This window comes from Canis lupus, chromosome 3 (genome assembly GCF_011100685.1).
Source record: "Canis lupus familiaris isolate Mischka breed German Shepherd chromosome 3, alternate assembly UU_Cfam_GSD_1.0, whole genome shotgun sequence".
In the NCBI taxonomy this organism is placed as follows: Eukaryota; Metazoa; Chordata; class Mammalia; order Carnivora; family Canidae; genus Canis; species Canis lupus.
Genome location: NC_049224.1, coordinates 85,467,718 through 85,486,868, shown reverse-complemented (window position 1 = coordinate 85,486,868; position 19,151 = coordinate 85,467,718). Strand labels below are relative to the sequence as shown.

Sequence of the window (19,151 nt, the reverse complement as noted above, 5' to 3'; positions counted from 1 at the left end):
GTAATTGTGGATGTTTTTTGTTATTATACCAAGTCTTGATAAGAGATAGTGTCTTAAAGATTGGCTTTAATGTGGAATCTAAAATTACATCAGTGAACTTTTCATACTCTGATACATTAAAATCCATTCATCTGTCTTGGGCTTTGAATGGATCTTTTACCCCTGCGTGATTTTGTAATATTATGTATTGATCATTTGGAAAATACTGGTTACTGAGTTATGCAGATCTTCCAAATGCTGACACCTTTCTTCATGCAGTATCCAGAAATCTGATATTATGAATATCCGTACCAATATCATCAGAAAATCTTTAAGTGCTATGGCTGTCAAGCACACAGTGGCAGATACAGATTTTCAGAAATTTTAATTTTTGCTTAAATGTTTAAATTTTATCGTTGGCAACAAATACTGTCAGTTGTTTTGCTTAAAGTGACAGGCTTGCTTTATTTTCAAGAAAGCGTCTACCACATGCCCACATACGAATAATCACAGCTTATCTGCCAGTCATTCTTTCAAATAAAAATGGAATTCCGTTAACACCAACAAAGGGCCTGGCTTAACTCACAACTAAAACAATTTCTTAAATGTTTTTCCTCAGGGTAGCCATCGTATTTAGGTATCAGCAGACGTGCTTTGTGTATACTTCCAGTTCTGTCACACAGAATTTTTAGAAGATTTGTACTTCAGGATTGAGATTTAATAAAATTGATCATTTTAGTAGCTCCATTAACTAAGAAGTGAAATTATCAGTTTGCTGCAAACAGGAATACGCTGCCCATAGTATGGCCTGAGGCTTTGCCACCTGGCCCCAGCAGTTATCCCCACTTGTGCTTTTGACCATCAGTGCCAAGGTCCACACAGTTGAAAGGGCAAATCACATTTTGAAATTCTCAAAATAGTATTGACTTCATGGATCCTAGCATCTTTGGAGCTCCTAGGGGTCTGTGGACCATACTCGGAGGACTCCTGCCCTAGAGTAGATTGATAGTTGATACTTTTAAAATTCATTTATAACACGTGCATACACACGCGCAAGATTAAAATGTACTTCGTGAACATGGAACACCAAATTTAAACTCAGTGTGTGGTCTCTGCATCTGTACCATTCTGACTTTCAGGGGTTTGCAGTTTGCTCAGTGGCTCAGCATTTAGTGAATTTCGGTCACTTTGCATGAAGTAATAGCAATATAGTTTCAGAGCCCTTGGCAGTAAAACAGAATCATTTAAATAGAATAGTGTTAAATATAAAGTCTTTGAAGCCTCCTTCTTTGGTTTACGACATTTAAAATTTTGATTCTCTATTAATTCTAGTACTTGAAAGATGAAGATGACGATCTTGTGTCACCCCCTAACACAGAAGGAAACCAGTGGTATGATTTTCTTCAAAATAGCAACCACCTTAAAGGTAGTTAATGAACCCAGTGGATTTTGGCTGTGTTTATACTTGATTTGAGAGCAGTATATTAGCTATGAGTATTGCCGGACAATTATTGGATATTTATCTCTGCTCTTTAGATCATTTGTGCTCTGTTGCATTTGATTAGAGAAGTAGCAAAATAACAAATAGTATATGACATTACTACAGTAGAAAACACTCTGAAATGAACTGTGATGTAGGAAGATTGCGTATTCTCAGGTATTCTCATACTGTCTGTTTTGTACCCTATAAAAAGTAGGATATTGGGAAGAAAATTATAGAGCCTGCTGGTGAGAGAAGTCTTTGGCCAGTTCCAATTTGTGAACTCCTAAAAGCCTAGTGATGCATAACACTTCTCCTGAGATTGTAGTTTTTCATGTATACTACTTGTGCCTCTCATTCTCTAGGATCTTGAAATGTTGATTGAGTAAAATGATCCAAAATTATTAGAGATGCAACACAAAATAGCAACCACTAAGTAAGTCCGAGCTTCACTATTTTAGATACAAGTATATTTGAAGCAATATTTCTTTGCTTTCTCAGAGTGATCTGATTAAAAAAAAAAAAAAGCGTGCTCTGATTACAGTCTATCAGTTTCTTAGATCCCTAGGGTAATGGCCCCATGCACATATTTCCTCCCTGAATGCTCTGAGAAACCCAGGGGGTAGGCACCCGTTACCATATTTTCTAACAAGGAAGTTGAAATTCAGAGAAGGTCCAAGATCACAGAAGCTAGTATATAATGGACCCACGGGTTCTGCTGACCTCAAAGCCTGAGTTTTTAACTCGACTCAGTGGTAAACTCTGCTACTTCTATCTGGTTGCTGTTTATCTGAATAAATGAATGACTGAAGATAGATCGGGGAGGATAGAATTCTCTGAGGCCCAGAACTTGGCTTATTCCTCTTTTGTTCTAACCCTAGAAGTCCAAATTCTTTTTTTTTTTTTTTCCCCAAAGGTTGTATTTATTTATTCATGACAAACAGAGACACAGAGAGAGGTAGGACACAGGCAGAGGGAGGAGCAGGCTCTGCTTCTCTGCAGGGAGTCCGGGTCTCCAGGATCATGCCCTGGGCCGAAGGCGGTGCTAGACCACTGAGCCACCCGGGCTGCCCCAAATTCTTTTTCAGAGAAGGACATTCTGTATTGCTTGAGATCTATTGGTGTCAGTTAGTTATTGAGTAGAGGGAGAATAAAGGTACAGCTGACTCAGCCCACAGCTGTGTTTCTTCAGGATGCCTCCGCAGCCTGAGGAGGGCTGACAGCAATGTGCCAGCAGCAGTGGCACCTGGACCCTGTCTGGGAGTGGGCTGATAATGGTCCTGAGAACTTCACTGAGCTAAAAATAGACCCTACCCCTTTATTCTTCACATCTCATTTCTGTGGATGAACAGGAAGGCCTAATCTTAGCTATGGGCCCCATGTTTGTTTGTTTTTAAGACTTTACTTATTTATCTATTTGAGAGTGAGAGAGTACAAGTGGAGGGGAGGGGCGGGAGGAGAGGTGAGAAGCAGACTTCCTACTGAGCAGGGAACCAGACACAGGGCTCGATCCTGGGACCCTGGGATCATGACCTGAGCCAAAGGCAGACACGTATCCTACTGAGCTACCCAGGCGCCCTATGGGGGTCCTGTTTAACCAAGGTAACACTTCATATTATTAACTCCATATCTTAAATCCTTGAGGTTTTATGTGAATGGGGAGAAACTCATTAATTCTCTAGTTTCTTAGTGTGGAGAAATATGGGCTCTCATTATGAACATTTTAAGATTTATTTATTAGAGAGAGTGTGTGTGCACAGGTGCACTGGGAAGGGGCAGAGGGAGAGAGAATCCCAAGCTGACTGCACTGAGCCCGACACAGGGCTCCATGCCATGACCCTGAGCCATACCAAGAGTTGGACTCCCAGCCAATTGCACCACCTAGACCCCCCATCATTATGGAACTATTAAGAAAACCTTCATGAAACGTCTGTCTAGCACTTTGCAAAAATCACATGCTAAGTATTTTGTACATTCTCAGGATAAGTGAAGGAGAGCCAGTGTTGCATGATGGGTAAAAGTTGGTGCTCTGGGCAGCAGGGTTTGGAATCTGCTCATTTTACTGATGAGAAATGAGCTCATTTTACTGGGGTTCAGAGATGTGAGGCAATCTGCCCTCAGCCACATTGTGAGGCAGTTGTAGAGCAGAAAAGCAGTTGTGACGATGAAATAAATGTGGATAAAGCACTTAATGCCTGACGCTCAGCTCCCGAGCAGTCAGCATGCTAGCGTGTGACACTGACACTCCCGACAACAATTCTGACACCCACTGGGTGTCCTGCAATTCAGTCGTGATGCTAACTACCACAGGTTAGTGTGTGCTAAACCCCACAGGTTCCCTGGCTCGGTCCCCGAGACTGCCCGCGTGTCAGACTTCAGTCTTAAGTATCAAGTCCCTGGGTGGCCCACACTTCTGTCCCCACAGCCACCCCCTCTTTGCAGGTTGATAATTTGCTAAAATGGCTTACAAAACCAACACTTCATTTAGGTTTCCTGCTTTATTATAGAGAGACAAGTCAGAACAGCCAAGTGGAAGAGATGCTAAGGGCAGGGTTTGGATGGGCTCAGAGCTTCCATGCCTGCCCTGGGCCTGCCACCCTTCCACGGCCTGGACCCTCTGAAACCCGCTTGTCAGGGCTTCTTTGTGGGGTTTTCATTATGCCAGTTGATTGAGGAAACCATTGAATATCGGTGATTGGACTCAACTATAGCTCCTCTCCCCTCCCTGGAAGTTGGTGTACAAGGGCCGAAAAGTCCAGGCTTCTCATCGGGACTTAGTCCTTTCTGGTGACCACTTGTCATCCTGAAGCCATCTAGGGATCTACCCAGCCTCACCTCATTACAACGAAAGATGTTCCTGTCACCCTTATCAGTCAGGAAATTCTGAGGATTTTTGAAGTTCTGTGCCAGGAGCCAGGGACAAAGACCAAAAATATCTTTCTCTGCTCCCAAAGCATCTGTCACCTGTGGGGAGGTTAAAATGTTAACGTGATTAAAACTCATTTTGTCCAGCATAGCTGTGCCATGAGATGCCTCGAGTCAAGGAAGCCTACAGAGCTGAGTAGAAGAGGTGGGCTTTGGGAGTCTGAGGGTTGGATTCACGGGTATAGATTGTTTTGTCGTTTTCACGCTGGGCATTTGCCAAACCTCCTGGGTAAACCTCATTTTTTTAATCTATAAATTGGAGCTTGCGATGTTTACTTCGTACAGCTGTTGTGAGCAATAGAAATAACATATAAAGGAATCTAGCATAGTTGCTCTCAGCGAACAATTATTTATCACTTTCTACTGGTAGGGTAGCCTTTTGAAAAGTAAAAAAAAAAACACAGCTTTAGTTTTTGCCTCCTGTTTCTGTTTTTATTATTAACCTCTCCCAAAACAATACTGGACTGCTTTTGTCACCCCATTGTGGCAAAGAGTAGAGAAGAAAGAACTCTGTTTTACCCTGTGTCTTGTGGTTCCCAAATCATCCCTTCTTACACCCAGCGGAAGCACAGCGTTAGAGTTTGGTGGGGAAAATAGACTAGAGTACCAAGCTGCGGGACTCGGCTTGTAGTAAGCGTGGTGGGTTTTAGTGGGCTGGCAGCAGGGGATGATGGAAGAGAGGCGGAAGGCCACAGTCATTGTCATGAGGTCGTGCAAAGGGATAGTGAAGCGGTCAGGGGACTCTCCACGGCCACAGAAGCTGTGCGGACTGGCTCTGACAAGAGATTATTTTCTCCTAATCATTTGGTTTACTATAGCTTCGTGGTTTTGTTTCTGTTTCTCTTTTTGGTTGAAACCAGAAAGTCCTTTGCTGTTTCCGTATTATCCTCGAAAATCACTGCATTTTGTGAAAAGGCGGATGGAGAACATTATTGATCTGTGCTTGCAAAAACCAGCAGTAAGTTTGAAAAACAAATGCATGTCTTTGTGTAGGAGGGAGGGTGTCTATAACATGTGACTCACGATCATAGTCATTAAGGTGAGCCATATGAAAATGCCGGGATCCAGCTTTTGGCTAACAAAATCGCCAGGTTCATTTGGTTCACCCTAACATTTCCTCTCTTATTGTTAGTTTCTTACATAAATTAAAAAGTAAACAAATAACAAGGCTATCAAAAGTGTTGGCAACCTTATTATTTTATGTGTTCCTAGAACAGACTTTTTACAAAGGGTCTTGGTTACAGAGCTGTTGTGTCTCATTCTCAGGAAGGAAAGTCGGTGCCGTGAGACTGGGGATGGGATGGGGGTTCTTAGTCTGGCATGCACGCTTCTCCCCAGCGTCCTTTTCAGCTCACAATTTCTTCTGCCTCTTTTCCTTGCTGTTACGACTGTCACTGAAGTCTCTTGTGTGAAAGCTTGGTGATCTAGATGGCTTTTTACTAGATTTGAACAGTGATGGTCAGGTACTTTCTGTAGAGTATCTGTGTGTATGTAAATATTTTCATTGTATTTTTAATGTTTTATTTAGGACGTAATTGGAAAATCGATGAATCAAGCAATCTGTATTCCATTATATAGGGATGCTAGAAGGTAATTCTGTTTACTTTTTGGGTGGTAAAATTCAGCAGCCAGTTTAATTTTTCTTAGCCTTTTTTTTTTTTTTCTTTTGTTCTAGTCAGGACTGTACACGCAGATTGTTCAAATTTCCTTTTCTGTAAGTATGTGTTTCTCCCCATCTCATGTGAGCAATACAGTCTTGTTCTCTGCAGTGATAACTAAAAATCAGGTTTTGACATTACATTTTTTTCCCTTAGGTGGAATAATAAAACCTCAAATCTACATTATCTTCTTTTTACTATTCTGGAAGATTCGCTTTATAAAATGTGCATCTTAAGGAGACATACTGATATTTCCCAGTAAGTATTAAAGTTTGAATTAGAGAATGAGATTGTATGATTTTTAATAATAAAACCTACAGCTTCCTTCCCCAGTGTTTTGGGGTTCAATGAAGCTGCCTTACGACTTTGACTTAGACTTGCTCTTAGGGTGTTTTCACGTCATTAGGATGGTAACGCCAAATCAAGAAGCTGAGTGATCCCCTCTGATGCTAGATGATCTTTTGTACAAGTGTAGCTGTGACATGCGGGATTTCTTTAGGGTTAAAAAAAATATGACAATGGAACCCTCAGGATGGTATCTCATGAACTTGGAGCAGTTCAGAACTTTGGTTTGGGTTCCTTATCGAAAGGATTTTTGCCTCAGGCTGAGTATGCCTTTCATTAAATGAGAGGCCTGCCTATAGAGACTTCTTTGAGAACCCGAAATAAAAGTTCTAAAACATAAGATCATGTACAGAAATACTGATAGTATTTTAATCTGAATTTGAAGGAAATGTTTTGACACCCAAGATGGGGCCAAAGAGAAATAATTTGGTTGTTCCAATCGTCCTTAATTCTGTAAGGTTTCTAGCTACTGTAGTGACTAAGATTTTAAGCCAAGTTGTAATTCTGATGTAGGGTTGTCTATCTAGGTGTTTAAATGAGTTGTCAGTGCTGCAGAGTGAGCATGACGTATTTTGGTCGGGGACGTGCTGTGTGGGTGAACATACTAACAGTGGCTCGTGTTCTTTCAGGCATTTAGATGATTGGCTATCCAGGTTGTCTCACACAGTCTCTTTCGTACCCCCTTTTTTTTTTTCAAGATCTGTAACTAATGGACTAATTGCTATTAAATTTGGGAGCTTCACATATGCCACAACGGAAAAAGTGAGAAGAAGGTAAATCTTGGATCTCGTTTGGATGAGATTGTGTACATGTGCATGCATATGATGGGTGTGTATGTTTAATTATAGAAATGTGGTTAGACTCTGGGACAGTGATGTTACGCTTAGCAGGCCATTGTAACTTGCAGCTCGGGACAGGATCGCTTACGTAGGTTATACTTTGATTGACTTACTGGTCAAATAGAACCATCCTGCCTTACAGGAATTTATGTAGCTGTGGTTTCCTGTGATTGATACTCTTGAGCTCCCCTGTCTGTTAAAAAAGCAAGGTGGTTCCAGGGGGCATGTGGGCCAACGATCATGTGAGGTGGCATCATTCTCACTGCTCTGGGATGTTCTTAGGAATAAAAGGCTAACAGTACCAGAGTCGTCCCTGAGGCTGTGGAATGGACGCTAATCACAGGCCAGTCCTTCTCTCACTCACTTTTCCTTACATAAAAGGAGTTTTTTATGATAATATCTCTGAAGTTGTTGTGACTCTTCATCTGTAAATCTTACTTTTCAGTCAAGTGAGCCTGCTTGTTTAGCCAGTATATCTACAAGGGGCCATTCATGGAATTTCCATAGGCTTAAGGCCTGACTTGGTGTCAGGAGTGTTCTGGAACCGTGAATCACCTCACCCTCACGGGTTTTTCTTTTTCCATGATGACGTATTTTTAGAGCCTAGTTCCGTTAGTGAATAATCACTATTGTTGGTAACTGATTTTAGTGCAAACCAAGGATATATTTTAAATGTAATTGTACAGAATGTCACGTGGGTTTTGTTTCATCCATTTTTTTGCGTGGTACCAGAGTGTTTTCTCAGTAGTCCCGATCACTTGTGATATAACAGAAAGTACTTCACTTCCAGCACCTACAGCTGCTTAGACGCACAGTTTTATGATGATGAAACTGTAACCGTGGTTCTTAAAGACACCGTGGGGCGCGAAGGAAGAGATAGACTCCTGGTCCAGCTGCCGTTGTCTTCAGTGTATGACAGCGAGGTTGCTGCAGAGTATCAGTTCACTGGGGCTTACTCCACAAGGTGACTCACTCATTCATAAGAGCATCTTTGGGACACAATAGTTAGGTGCTTTTTAATGCGTCTTGTACATTCTAATTCTAATTCCTTAGGCATGCTAGACCATGTTTACGAGGGATGGCAGTAAAGTCAGCTGAGCAGAAGTACCATTTTTTTCTTTAAAAAAATACTGGCTTCAACAGCTCTTCTGCCCTTTTGCTTTATTAAAAAAATCAAGAAGTACTTGGTGAAATCAAGCAGAGAATTATTTGGAATGGCAAATGGGACTTCTGTTGTGTTTTCAAGGGTAGCAGTTAACCCCAGTTAATAGTAGAACTGCTCTCAGTGGTTTCCTTTCAGAATTAGAATCTCAGTAGCCATATGGAGGGGACACAGCCAATTCCAGAAACGACTTTGGTTTTCTTAGATTTAAGTGAGTGGGTCTCTTCTCTAATTTAAAAATAGGTCTGTTTTCCTTGAAAAGGAATCAGAAACCTCAGTAAGATGCCATTCTGGCTATTTGGAATCGCAATATTTTCCTAGGATACAGGGTCGCAGCTTTTTACACAGTGGCTGAGAATTACACTGGAGAGGGGAATATTAGTAGAAGTCGAACCCATGGTGGACAATGATACAACCCTTCATAAACCAGGGAGATCGCTTTTTCATTCTGGGGTTGGTTTTTCCCTTCTCCAGGCTAGATGAACAGTGCAGTGCTATTCCCACACGTACCATGCATTTTGAGAAACATTGGCGATTATTGGAAAGTATGAAAGCACAATATGTTGCTGGGAATGGTTTTCGCAAAGTGTCCTGTGTGGTAAGTATTTACAGATTGTTTGCTGACCAAGAATAACAGGAGGACATGACTTTGGAGCTATCGGGTCCTTTTAGGAAATGTGAACATTTCTTGATGTACTGCTTTTTTTTTTTTTTTTTAAGATTTTATTTATTTATTCATGAGAGACACAGAGAGAGAGGCAGAGACACAGAGGGAGAAGCGGGCTCCTCACAGGGAGCCTGATGCAGGACTTGATCACTGGACCTGGGATCACGGCCTGAGCTGAAGGCAGATGCTTAACCACTGATCCACACAGGCGTCCCTGTGGTGTATTGCTTTTATTGATTATGAACATGTTGTAGTCTTGGCTGTGTAGCTTTCTCATTCTGAGAAAGCTTAATGAGTCGTACAATTCCAGATATTATTTGTTTATTTAAAATGATCTCTACTTGAAAAAAAAAAAAGTGATCTCTACTTGAGATCACTGTGGTATATGGAGATCCTTTTGCAGCAAATGAGGCTAAGTGAGGTGATTTTGTTGTGAATCCATGGGAAAATAACTTTCATCAAAAACCATTCTTCAGACTTCTGACTTCTTGTATATTATGTGTTAGTTAAGCTATTAATTTAAAAATTCTATGCTTGACCTTTTCTCCAGTTGAGCTCAAATCTCCGCCATGTGAGAGTATTTGAAATGGATATAGATGATGAATGGGAGCTCGATGAATCTTCAGATGAAGAGGAGGAAGCCGGTAATAAACCTGTGAAAATAAAGGAAGAAGTGTTGTCTGAGTCGGAGGCGGAGAATCAACAAGCTGGTGCTGCTGCCTTAGCTCCAGAGATCGTCATCAAAGTGGAAAAACTTGACCCTGAGCTAGACTCCTGATCTCACTTGCCATTATTTTGTATGTTCTCATCACGTCAGGGAGGACATGGGAGACGGACTGAGGTGTTTTGGACCACTTTTAATTTTCTTTGTATCACAAGGAAATAAACCATACGTTTTAGTTTTTCCTTAGTCCTCTTCGTCTTCTCTCGGTAGTATAGTCACTGTGATAGACTTTCTTTTTGCTAAGATTTCTTTTTAATACTGTGTGCACAACTCATGTTTAAAGAAAACATAAATCGAATGTGAAGAATATTTCAGTCTTTTCTGTTAAAAGATAGGTGTCAGGAATCATCCCTCTCTCCAGAAGAAATTACATTTAAACAGTCATTCATCATGGGAGGTTTTGATGCATTTAGTATTTTAAACGTGTAGATAACATTTATTCCTATTTTTCCGTCTTCCCCTTTTCCGTCTTCCCCTTTCTAGTTGATTCTTGGGTCTCCATAATGCTTTCAAAATTATGTTTTTCAAAATTATACGGCTTTACTGTAATGCTAAATAAGATGGATACTGTCTTTATTATCTAAATAGCAAAAACACCGCTTGACACCTACATAATTATCTTCTCATTTTGTTACTGGATTTGAGCTCTGAATTCTTCGAATTGGCAGCATTTAGATGTGTCATTTTACTGTTCAGAATTGATCAAAGACACACGGTGGCTTTCTATGTCACACCTTAGGAACATTAGAAACATGGATCAACGAAACCTAATTTAGCTTTTGTGCACATGTTGATTTCCTGGTGCTCGTTCCTAAAATGAGTCATATTCGATGAGTTTCTATTTTATATATGAATTCTAGTATCAGTTCACCATGGAATGAAAGCATCACTTTTTAAAGCTTTAAATATTTTCAGGCAGGAAAATATACTATATCCACAGGAGTGGGTAACTGCCTGGTCCCGTATCATTCACCTGTTTCTTCAGTAGTACCTGTTGGGCTAGGATTTGAGGCACATCATGCTTTAGGTGCCCCAGGTACCTCAGTGGGGCTGATCTGTGTCGGTGTTGAAGGGAAAACTGAAGAGAAGCCACTGTTGTGTGGATGAGCTCGGTGACTAGAGCCATCATCTTCAGGAGAGCGGCTGTGCGGCGGGCAGCCTTGTGCGTAGCAGGCCTGGAACACGATTCATCTGTAATTTGCATAAATGCTTCTTGGTGGTCGGTCAGTTTCATGGCATAGCACAGATGTCTTGAATTAGCTTTTGTGAGCAAGACAGGTAATCTCTCAGGCAGCATTACAGCTTATTAGAATGAATTACAATTTCACAATGAGCAACCAGTTCTTTATTAGACAGTAATCTGTCCCATGTGACTTCAGCATGAAATTTATAAAGATTTTCTGACCTGGGCACATTTGCTTTCTGCAGCTGCAGCCTAGGGATGAATTGAAGCCAAAACTCCCAAACTCTGCGTTCATCTCGAACCAGGCATCGGTACTAGTTCTGTTGCTGTACTAGCGACACCTTAACATTGAGTTAAATAATTGTGAATCATTCCTGATTTTAGGAGGATAGTTTTTTCATTAATGATTTTAATGCATATGATAGATAATTTAGGAACTGGGTTTATATTATGTCAAAGGAGAAGAGTTTGAACTGATAGCCGAATTCCATCTTAACTTTTATTTTTTAATTTTAATTTTTTAAAGATTTATTTATTCATAAGAGGCATAGAGAGAGAGGCAGAGACACAGGCAGAGGGAGAAGCAGGCTCCCTATGGGGAGCCCAATGCTGGACTCAATCCTGGATCCCGGGATCATGCCCTGAGCTGAAGGCAGATGCTCAATGGCTGAGCCACCCAAGTGTCCCTGGGTCTTAAGTTTTAATAAGTGTGGTGCAGATAATCTGTTTTTTTTTTTTTCAAATAATATGTTATCATTTTATTTTTAGATCTAGGCTCTGATTTCCACACCATGAGAAACTTTGCTTTTAATATTTAGAAATAATTTGAGCAATAGAGACTATCGTTTTATTTCTAGTTTATTTAGCAGCTGATGCTGAATGTGAGTTTTGAATTTAGTGAATGACCAGCAAAGTGGGGCTTGGAGGACCCTGGGCGGTGGGCTTCCCCCCACACAGCCTGTGTGGGGTTTCAGGCCCTGACCTTCACACAGCGGGGATAATCGAGTACCTGTCTCAGGGTTTGAGGACTAAATGGGTGTTGTAGAGCGATGTGGTTGGCACATATCAGACACCTGATAAAGATCAGCACTTATTAAAATTCTGTACTGCTCTCTTCAAGGATAAAATGTGTTGATATTTTAGGAATTTAAATAGCACTTTTTTTTTTTTTTTTTTTTTTGTGCCTTAATGGGCACTGTGATAATAGTCTTGCTAATTCTCTGGCTTTGTAGGTTTCTTTTTTCCTTCCGTTCTTGATTTTTTTCCAAAACAAAAATTTTACACTTAGCAAAATTCTAAAACATTTTATCTTCTTTATTCAGAGCATTTGAATATAAATGTGAAGAAAACTATGATGGTATGTAACCTTGGGTTTATGACCCCGTAACTAGGGAATCTCTCTTAGATACAGATATAGATATAGTTGTCTGAGTTAATCTAAATACTTGCAATTCTTGAGGAAATCTAGCAAGCAAGTGTGCTAAATACTTCTAAAGACTGCTGTAATTGAAATCATGGGTTGTATGAATTCGGGGCAAATCAGTTTCTTAGGCACCTCTTGCATTTGTAGCAATTATTATAGACTGATTGCATTCATTAGAATATATATTTGACTGTCCAACATATCATTTTTAGTTCTCACTGAACAAAGGGAGAGGGTACTTAGCATTATGTGAAGTCAAGGTCACAAAAACCTTATCGTATGAGAGTAAGGATTATTTTACAGCAGGAAATAGTATTTAAACTCTTAGGAATACTCTCTTTCTGTGTCTCTCATGAATAAATAAAATAAAATCTAAAAAGAGTTCTTACAAAAGAGTGAGACCATTAAGTAATCATTAAAAAAAATCAACCTCTAATTACTAAAAAACAGCTTCCATAGACTATAGAGAGAGACGCAGAGACACAGGCAGGGGGAGAAGCAGGCCCGACATAGGACTCTATCCCAGGTCTCCAGGATCACAACCCAGGCCAAAGGCGGCGCTAAACCGCTGAGCCACCCGGGCTGCCCAAGAACTTTTTTTTTTGTTTGTTTGTTTATTTATTCATGAGAGATTGAGAGATAGAGAGGGAGGTAGAGACACAGGCAGAGGGAGAAGCAGGCTCCATGCAGGAAGCCTGATGTGGGACTCGATCCCGAGACTCTAGGACCAAGTCCTGGGCCGAAGGCAGGCAGCAAACCACTGAGCCACCCGGGGATCCCCGAGGTCGATCATCTTTTAATTAAAAGCCGCTCCCTTAGATGCATTGAAAATGGATATATTTTTTTACTTACAAATGACCCCTGTGCGATTAATTTTACATGCAACACGCTCACCGTCCTGTAAATCTGTTTAAACGATGGTGGGCCTAATTATGCCGAATCTATGCACTGCAGCCTGTACCACTGAATCCCAGAGGGCCACGCTTCAACCTTCAGCTCACGTCCCACCGAGCAGTGGATGCCAAGGTGGGTCTGCATGGGCCAGGCAGCTTGGCTAACAGGTGATGACAACTCATAAATGTCCCCTTGGCTCTGGGGGGTACAGGGTGAACACACAGCACCCCCAGACGCTAAGTGTTCTGCGTGGTTATTGCTGTACAGATGATCAGTCCTCCGGCCACATGACCGCGTGACGCCGAGCCCACCCGCTTGATAGACATTTTCAGTGTCAAAGCAAGGAGACAAGTTTGTAATCTGTGCCTCAGGCCCTTCCAATTCCAATGTTCCCATATCTCCCCAGCCAGGCTGAGAACCTTAGGAACTGTTTTTATTCAGTTCTGATTCTCAATTCCTGCTACAGAGCGACCATTAATATTTTGATTTGTATTTTTTCCACTTTTCAGATAGTAGAACTGGGTGTTTAGGAGCCCAGCTAGATGCTATAAACTGGCATCCGTGACTGTCAACATGTCAAACGATGGTGAAAACCGTTCTAAAGTTGACAACATGTTACTTCCTGTTTTCCCTTCCACCACGTGCTTTGCACCACTTTGTCCTGCCTACCTTTCAGGAAGAGGTGTGGAGGATTAAAAAAATTTATATATACAATACACCTCTCTTAGGCTGTAAAGTCAGGATGTCTACATAACAGAGTGGGCGTGGAAGGGGCAAGGACCATTGCTGCGGGGTCCTCCGGGGTGCAGAGCCCGTTTTCTCCCTGCTGGAGGAGGAGCTATCAGAGGACACTTGGAAAGAGTGGCCGGGGAGGCAGGAGGACACCTGGGTGACATGCTTGACGGAAACCCCGTCAGGGGAGCTTTCTTCATGTCACATGCTGCCAACAAGTGGAGGAGGGAGGGATGAGGATTGGCTAGTATGTCTGAGAAAACTTGAGCCCTTGAGCACTTTTCCGTTTGTGAGCATGTTCCCCACGGCTCTGCTGGCCTTGCCCCTGAAGTCTTCCCTGCCATCGTCTTGGGGCTCCCCCCGACTCATACTGGCTTTCTTTCCTGTTCTTTCTGCCCCAGAGCTCTGAGACGTGCCATTTGCCAGGAACAAGCCCTTCCCCAACACCTCATGGGCTTAATCCTCACTCTCAATTCCTCAGCCTATGTCTTCCTCGGAAAAGGCGACAGAGATTTTAGGAATCTCTCCTCCCCCTCCCTTTCATGCCAGATGTCACGATTTGCTGTTATGTCCTCCTCTGGTGCCTATTTTATTGCCTAAATTAGGTTATAAGCCCCGTGGCCGAGATGGTGCCCAGGTTGTTTACTTCCTCACACCCGGTGCCTGGCACGTGCTGGGTGCTCCAGAGATCCTGCACGATCGGGGTCACCAAACATGCTGGCAACAGCAAAGTGGACACTGGTTTGAGATATGAAAGAGAAATTATCCTGAGATTTTAACAATATTACAATGAGTCAGATTCATTCACAAATGAGTCGTACCCCCAAATTTGCAAACTGATTGACAGATTACATTCCTCTCCTTAAGAAAAAAAAAAAACCCCCGTCGTGGTCGGTCCAGTCTGTGCCCACCGAGAGTAACAATCCCCGGTCATCCTTGAACCTCCCCCCCACCCAGACACCGCCGCCTTACACCTAGATTTCCAAATCAAGATCCCTTGTTTTCAGCCTCCGCGTAATTTTCAAGGCCTTTGTTTTTGTGACCCTAAGAAAGCATGTATGTAAAAGATGGCTTTTAGTTAAAAAAAGAAAATCAGTCACGACACCGACAGGATTGGGTTCCTCGGGTGGCAGTGGCCGGAGCCCCGTGGGAGCGGGGGAGGAACAGGAGGGAGGGGAGAAGCAGAGGCCACCAATGCGGGCAACGTGTGAAGAATTTTGCTGCAAGAGTGGGAGGGGGCATGGATGGCAATGGGGAGCTTAAAAAAGAAAAAGATCAGGGCGCCTGTGGTTAAGCATCTGCCTTTGGCTCAGGTTCCTAGGATCGAGTCCCACGTTGGGCTCTCTGCTCGGCGGGGAGCCTGCTTCCCCCTTTCCCTCTGCTGCTCCCCATGCTGTGCTCTCTCTCTCTCTCTCTCTGTCAAATAAATAAAACCTTTAAAAAAAACAAACATTGATGACACGAAGGCATATTTATATGTCCCCAGCAGTGATGTGCTGAAGGAGAAGGAACTGACTGTTTCCAGAGAAAAGGAGAAGCGTGAGAGTGAAATCCTTGAGAAGGCAGAAAGGTGGGGAGGGCTCAGCGTTGGCTGGAGCACCCTGCCCCTTGCACCCTAGCAGGCTAGCAGGGGTGCAGTTCCCCCCGTGCACGAGGCGTCGAGGCCTCCGCTGACACGAGGAGCAGCGACTTCCCCCCACTTGCTGGGGACCTGAGGTGTCAGCTGAGAGGGGGTGCGCTTCCTGGGATCATTTTCTCCTGCTGGCGTGTTGGGTGCAATCTGGATTGGGGGTTTGCCCACCCACTTCGGCCCAGGCAGCGAGGGCAAGGGGTTGGGAAGGTAGTCACGCGGTGACTGGGGCCGGAGGATTGGAAGGTGGAGAATTGTGGAATCTTGGAATTGGGGTGCGGGGGAAGACAGGGAAAGGCAATGGCCGGTCAGGGCCATTTGCAGGGACGGCGCCAGAGGTGCCCCAGAGGGCCTGGCCCTGAGGTCCCCCGGGAATGGGGAGAACGGGAAAGGCCTGGCGGGGGGCGCCGGGGTGGCTCAGTCGATGAAGCGGCTGCCTTCAGCTCAGGTCGGGGGGGCCCCGGGGTCCTGGGATCGAGCCCCACATCGGGCTCCCTGCTGGATGGGGAGCGGCTTCCCCCTCTGCCCCTGCTTGTGCGCTCGCCCTCCCTCCCTCCCTTCCTCCTTCTCCCTCCCTCCCTCCCTCTCTCTGTCAAATCAATACGTAGAATCTTTAAAAAAAGAATAAGAAAGGACTGACTTGGGGTCAGTAGGGAGGCAGCGAGGCTGGGATTGAAACTGGGCCGGGATCCCCGGGGTGCTCCGCGACAGCGCGGGGAGGACGGCGAGGTCCCCGCGATCCTCAAGGCCTCTGCGAGCAAGGGACTCGCTGACCTTGTACAGAAAAGGAAATGCGTGCAGGAGTTTCGCTGCGTGTCAGTCACACTCGTGGGGGGCAGAGCCGGGGTACAAGGAGGGTGATGGGGCCCCATGACAGCGACGGCTCACAGTGCGTGTGGGCCCGTGGGCGGCGGGCCCCTCGCCGCGATCCTGCACGGCAGGTGCTGTTACTGGCACCATCCCCACTTCACAGATGGAGAAACTGAGGCGCGGGCAAGTTTTCTAACCCGCTTGTGGGAATGACAGGAGCAGGGCGGGGGGAGAGGGCATGAGCCAGGCAGCGGGGGTGGGCACCGAGCGGCTCAGAGCATCGCGGGCCAGAGATCCGGTTCCCGGCCCCGGAAGGGGGCTTGTTGGGGGAGCCAGTCGGGCCCCGGGGGGTGCACAGTGCGGCCCTGAGAACGCAGCTTCCCTTTGAGAAGCAGGAGCGAAGGGACCCGATGTGCAGATTGGCTCAGCGTGGGTTCCCCCCTCCAAGGGCTGCGCCCCCCACCCTGCCGGGCCTGGGCTCCCCCGCGGCCTGGGCCTGTCTGGGAGGCTGCAGCGCCCCTCGGGCCGGGGAGTCAGCGTGCAGCTGAGCCATCCAAGGTGGGGGCCGCTCCCCACGGCCACGGCCACGGGGGTCTGAGGGTGCCCTGTGCCACCGCCTGCAGCCGGGGAGCCCGGGCCCGGCCTGCGCTGTCCCGCTAACGCCCGGCGGCCCGCCAGCCCGAGGTTGTGTGCCAGGGTCCCCAGCCCGAGGTGGGGTCCCCAAGTCCCCCGACAGGGGTCCTGTCGCTCAGGGGCTGGGTGGGACACCCCTGCAGCGGGCGCTGGCTCGCCTGTGCGTGCGGCTCAGGGAGGGTCGCGCGGCCACACGGGAGCAGCACGGGGCCTCGGCCCTCGGCCCGGGCCCGGAGTTCAAGGCTTCGTGGGGCGAAGCGAGGACAGAGCCAAGGGGCTTAAGCAGAGGCTGCTGGTTCCGAGCTCGCAGGGACGTCAGCGCTGCACCTCGCGGGCCGGCAGGGACCCGGGCGGGGAGGAGTGGGGGAGGGTGGGCCCGGGGTGCTGCCGGGGGAGCCAGGGCAGGCTCGGGAGACTGGGGGGCCCGGGGCGGGGGGCTCTTCCTGGGTGTCCCCGAGGCGGGACGGGAGCAGACAGCAGGGAGGCTGTCAGTCCCAGCAGGCCCTGGCCACGGGGGCGCTTGCCCGGGGGTCCCTGGGGGCCTCCCGCGTGGCCCTGGCACCAGCCCGGGTGACCTCCTGCGGGGCGCGCCTGTGGGCGCAGGGAGCCGCTCTGCGATCGCCGCCCGGGATTCGGGCCCCGCGTTTCTGCATCTTCCCGGGGCACCTGCAAGGGCCGAGGGCGCAGCTGCATTCACGCTTGCGCACCTGACCCGGCGGGCTTGCGGGCGGTCCTGGGCGGAGGCTGATCCAGCTGCCGTTTGCGCCGTTTGCACCTGCCACTTAGAATGAGGGACCGTGCTGTCACCAAGTGTACAGCAGGGGGGGGCAGTGGGGTCCGGGCCCAGGCTCCCAGGGGCGGGCCCTCGGGGCGAGGCTGAGGCTGGCACGGGCTTTTCCTTCTCCACTTTGCTTTTTCCCCTCCTGGTGGGGCCGGGGTCTTCCGGCCGGCCCGGGTGACACGATCATCCTGTGTTGGCTAAGGTCACTAAGAGGATGTGACCTCCGGTTGACCCGTGGGCCGGCCCCGGGGTCATCCAAGGCTCCCCACCCGCTGGAGCTGTTTCAAGGACGTAGCCTTGGGGTTGAGGCCTGGGTGGTAGAGTCACTGAACCACGTGAAAGCCTCGACGTCAAGTTTTCAGGTTCTGGCGGGCGGAGGTGGTGGGGGGATCTACTGGCTGCAGCTTGACTGCACCTGTCGCCCACCAGGCTGGAGTGGCCTGGCTCTCTCTTCTGTCCCTCCTTGCCCTCTGTGTATGGGGTCAGATGTCCCCTGGGGAGGGACGCCTGGGTGGCTCAGTGGTTGAGTGTCTGCCTTGGGCCCGGGGCGTGATCCTGGGGTCCCGGGATGGAGTCCCACATCGGGCTCCCTGCACGGAGCCTGCTCCTCCCTCTGCCTGTGTCTCTGCCTCTGTCTCTCTCTGTGTCTCTCATGAATAAATAAATAAATAAAATCTTAAAAAAAATCCATCTGAACCTTGTTTCCTAGTCTGTAACTCAGGTGCTCCTCAGGCTTCCCAGAGACTTTTGTGAAGGCGGCTTTGACTTTCGTGACTAGGATCAATGCCACCGAGTGGCACGCTTGAAAGAGGTTAAAAAGGCAACTTGTAGGTCACACTGATTATCGCAATTTAAAATACTTCTTTAAGGAAAAAACCAACGCTGCAAACCCAGAGCACACGGTTTCATGTGGGAGATGGCCAGAAGTCAGGGGCAAGCAGAGCGAGCCCGGGCGCGGAGCACCCCCGCAGTGCCGTTCGTGTACGAGGGGGGGTTGGCAGCGGCCCGAGGTCACCGGCCAAGTCATCTAAGGATTGCTCTTTAGATGGGTTGGGGCGCCGGGTGGCTCAGTCGGTTAGGCAGCTGACTTTTTTTTTTAATTTAAATTCAGGGGATCCCTGGGTGGCGCAGCGGTTTGGCGCCTGCCTTTGGCCCAGGGCACGGTCCTGGATATCCGGGATCGAATCCCACGTCAGGCTCCCGGTGCATGGAGCCTGCTTCTCCCTCTGCTTGTGTCTCTGCCTCTCTCTCTCTCACTGTGTGCTTATCATAAAATAAGTAAAAAG

The 19,151-nt window shown here is 46.5% G+C and overlaps 1 protein-coding gene across 1 annotated transcript in view; it reads left to right on the top strand.

The window, feature by feature from the left end:
• ANAPC4 (anaphase promoting complex subunit 4) overlaps positions 1–9,965 on the top strand; it is a 36,276-nt gene extending 26,311 nt beyond the window's left edge. Inside the window, exons 20-28 of the mRNA XM_038533555.1 lie at positions 1,312–1,405; positions 5,245–5,342; positions 5,913–5,974; positions 6,060–6,098; positions 6,199–6,300; positions 7,086–7,160; positions 8,017–8,190; positions 8,863–8,986; positions 9,606–9,965. Coding sequence (XP_038389483.1) covers positions 1,312–1,405; positions 5,245–5,342; positions 5,913–5,974; positions 6,060–6,098; positions 6,199–6,300; positions 7,086–7,160; positions 8,017–8,190; positions 8,863–8,986; positions 9,606–9,833 — 996 coding nt within the window. The 3' untranslated portion in view covers positions 9,834–9,965. The remainder of the gene's footprint in view (positions 1–1,311; positions 1,406–5,244; positions 5,343–5,912; positions 5,975–6,059; positions 6,099–6,198; positions 6,301–7,085; positions 7,161–8,016; positions 8,191–8,862; positions 8,987–9,605) is intronic.
• Positions 9,966–19,151: the final 9,186 nt, after the last annotated feature.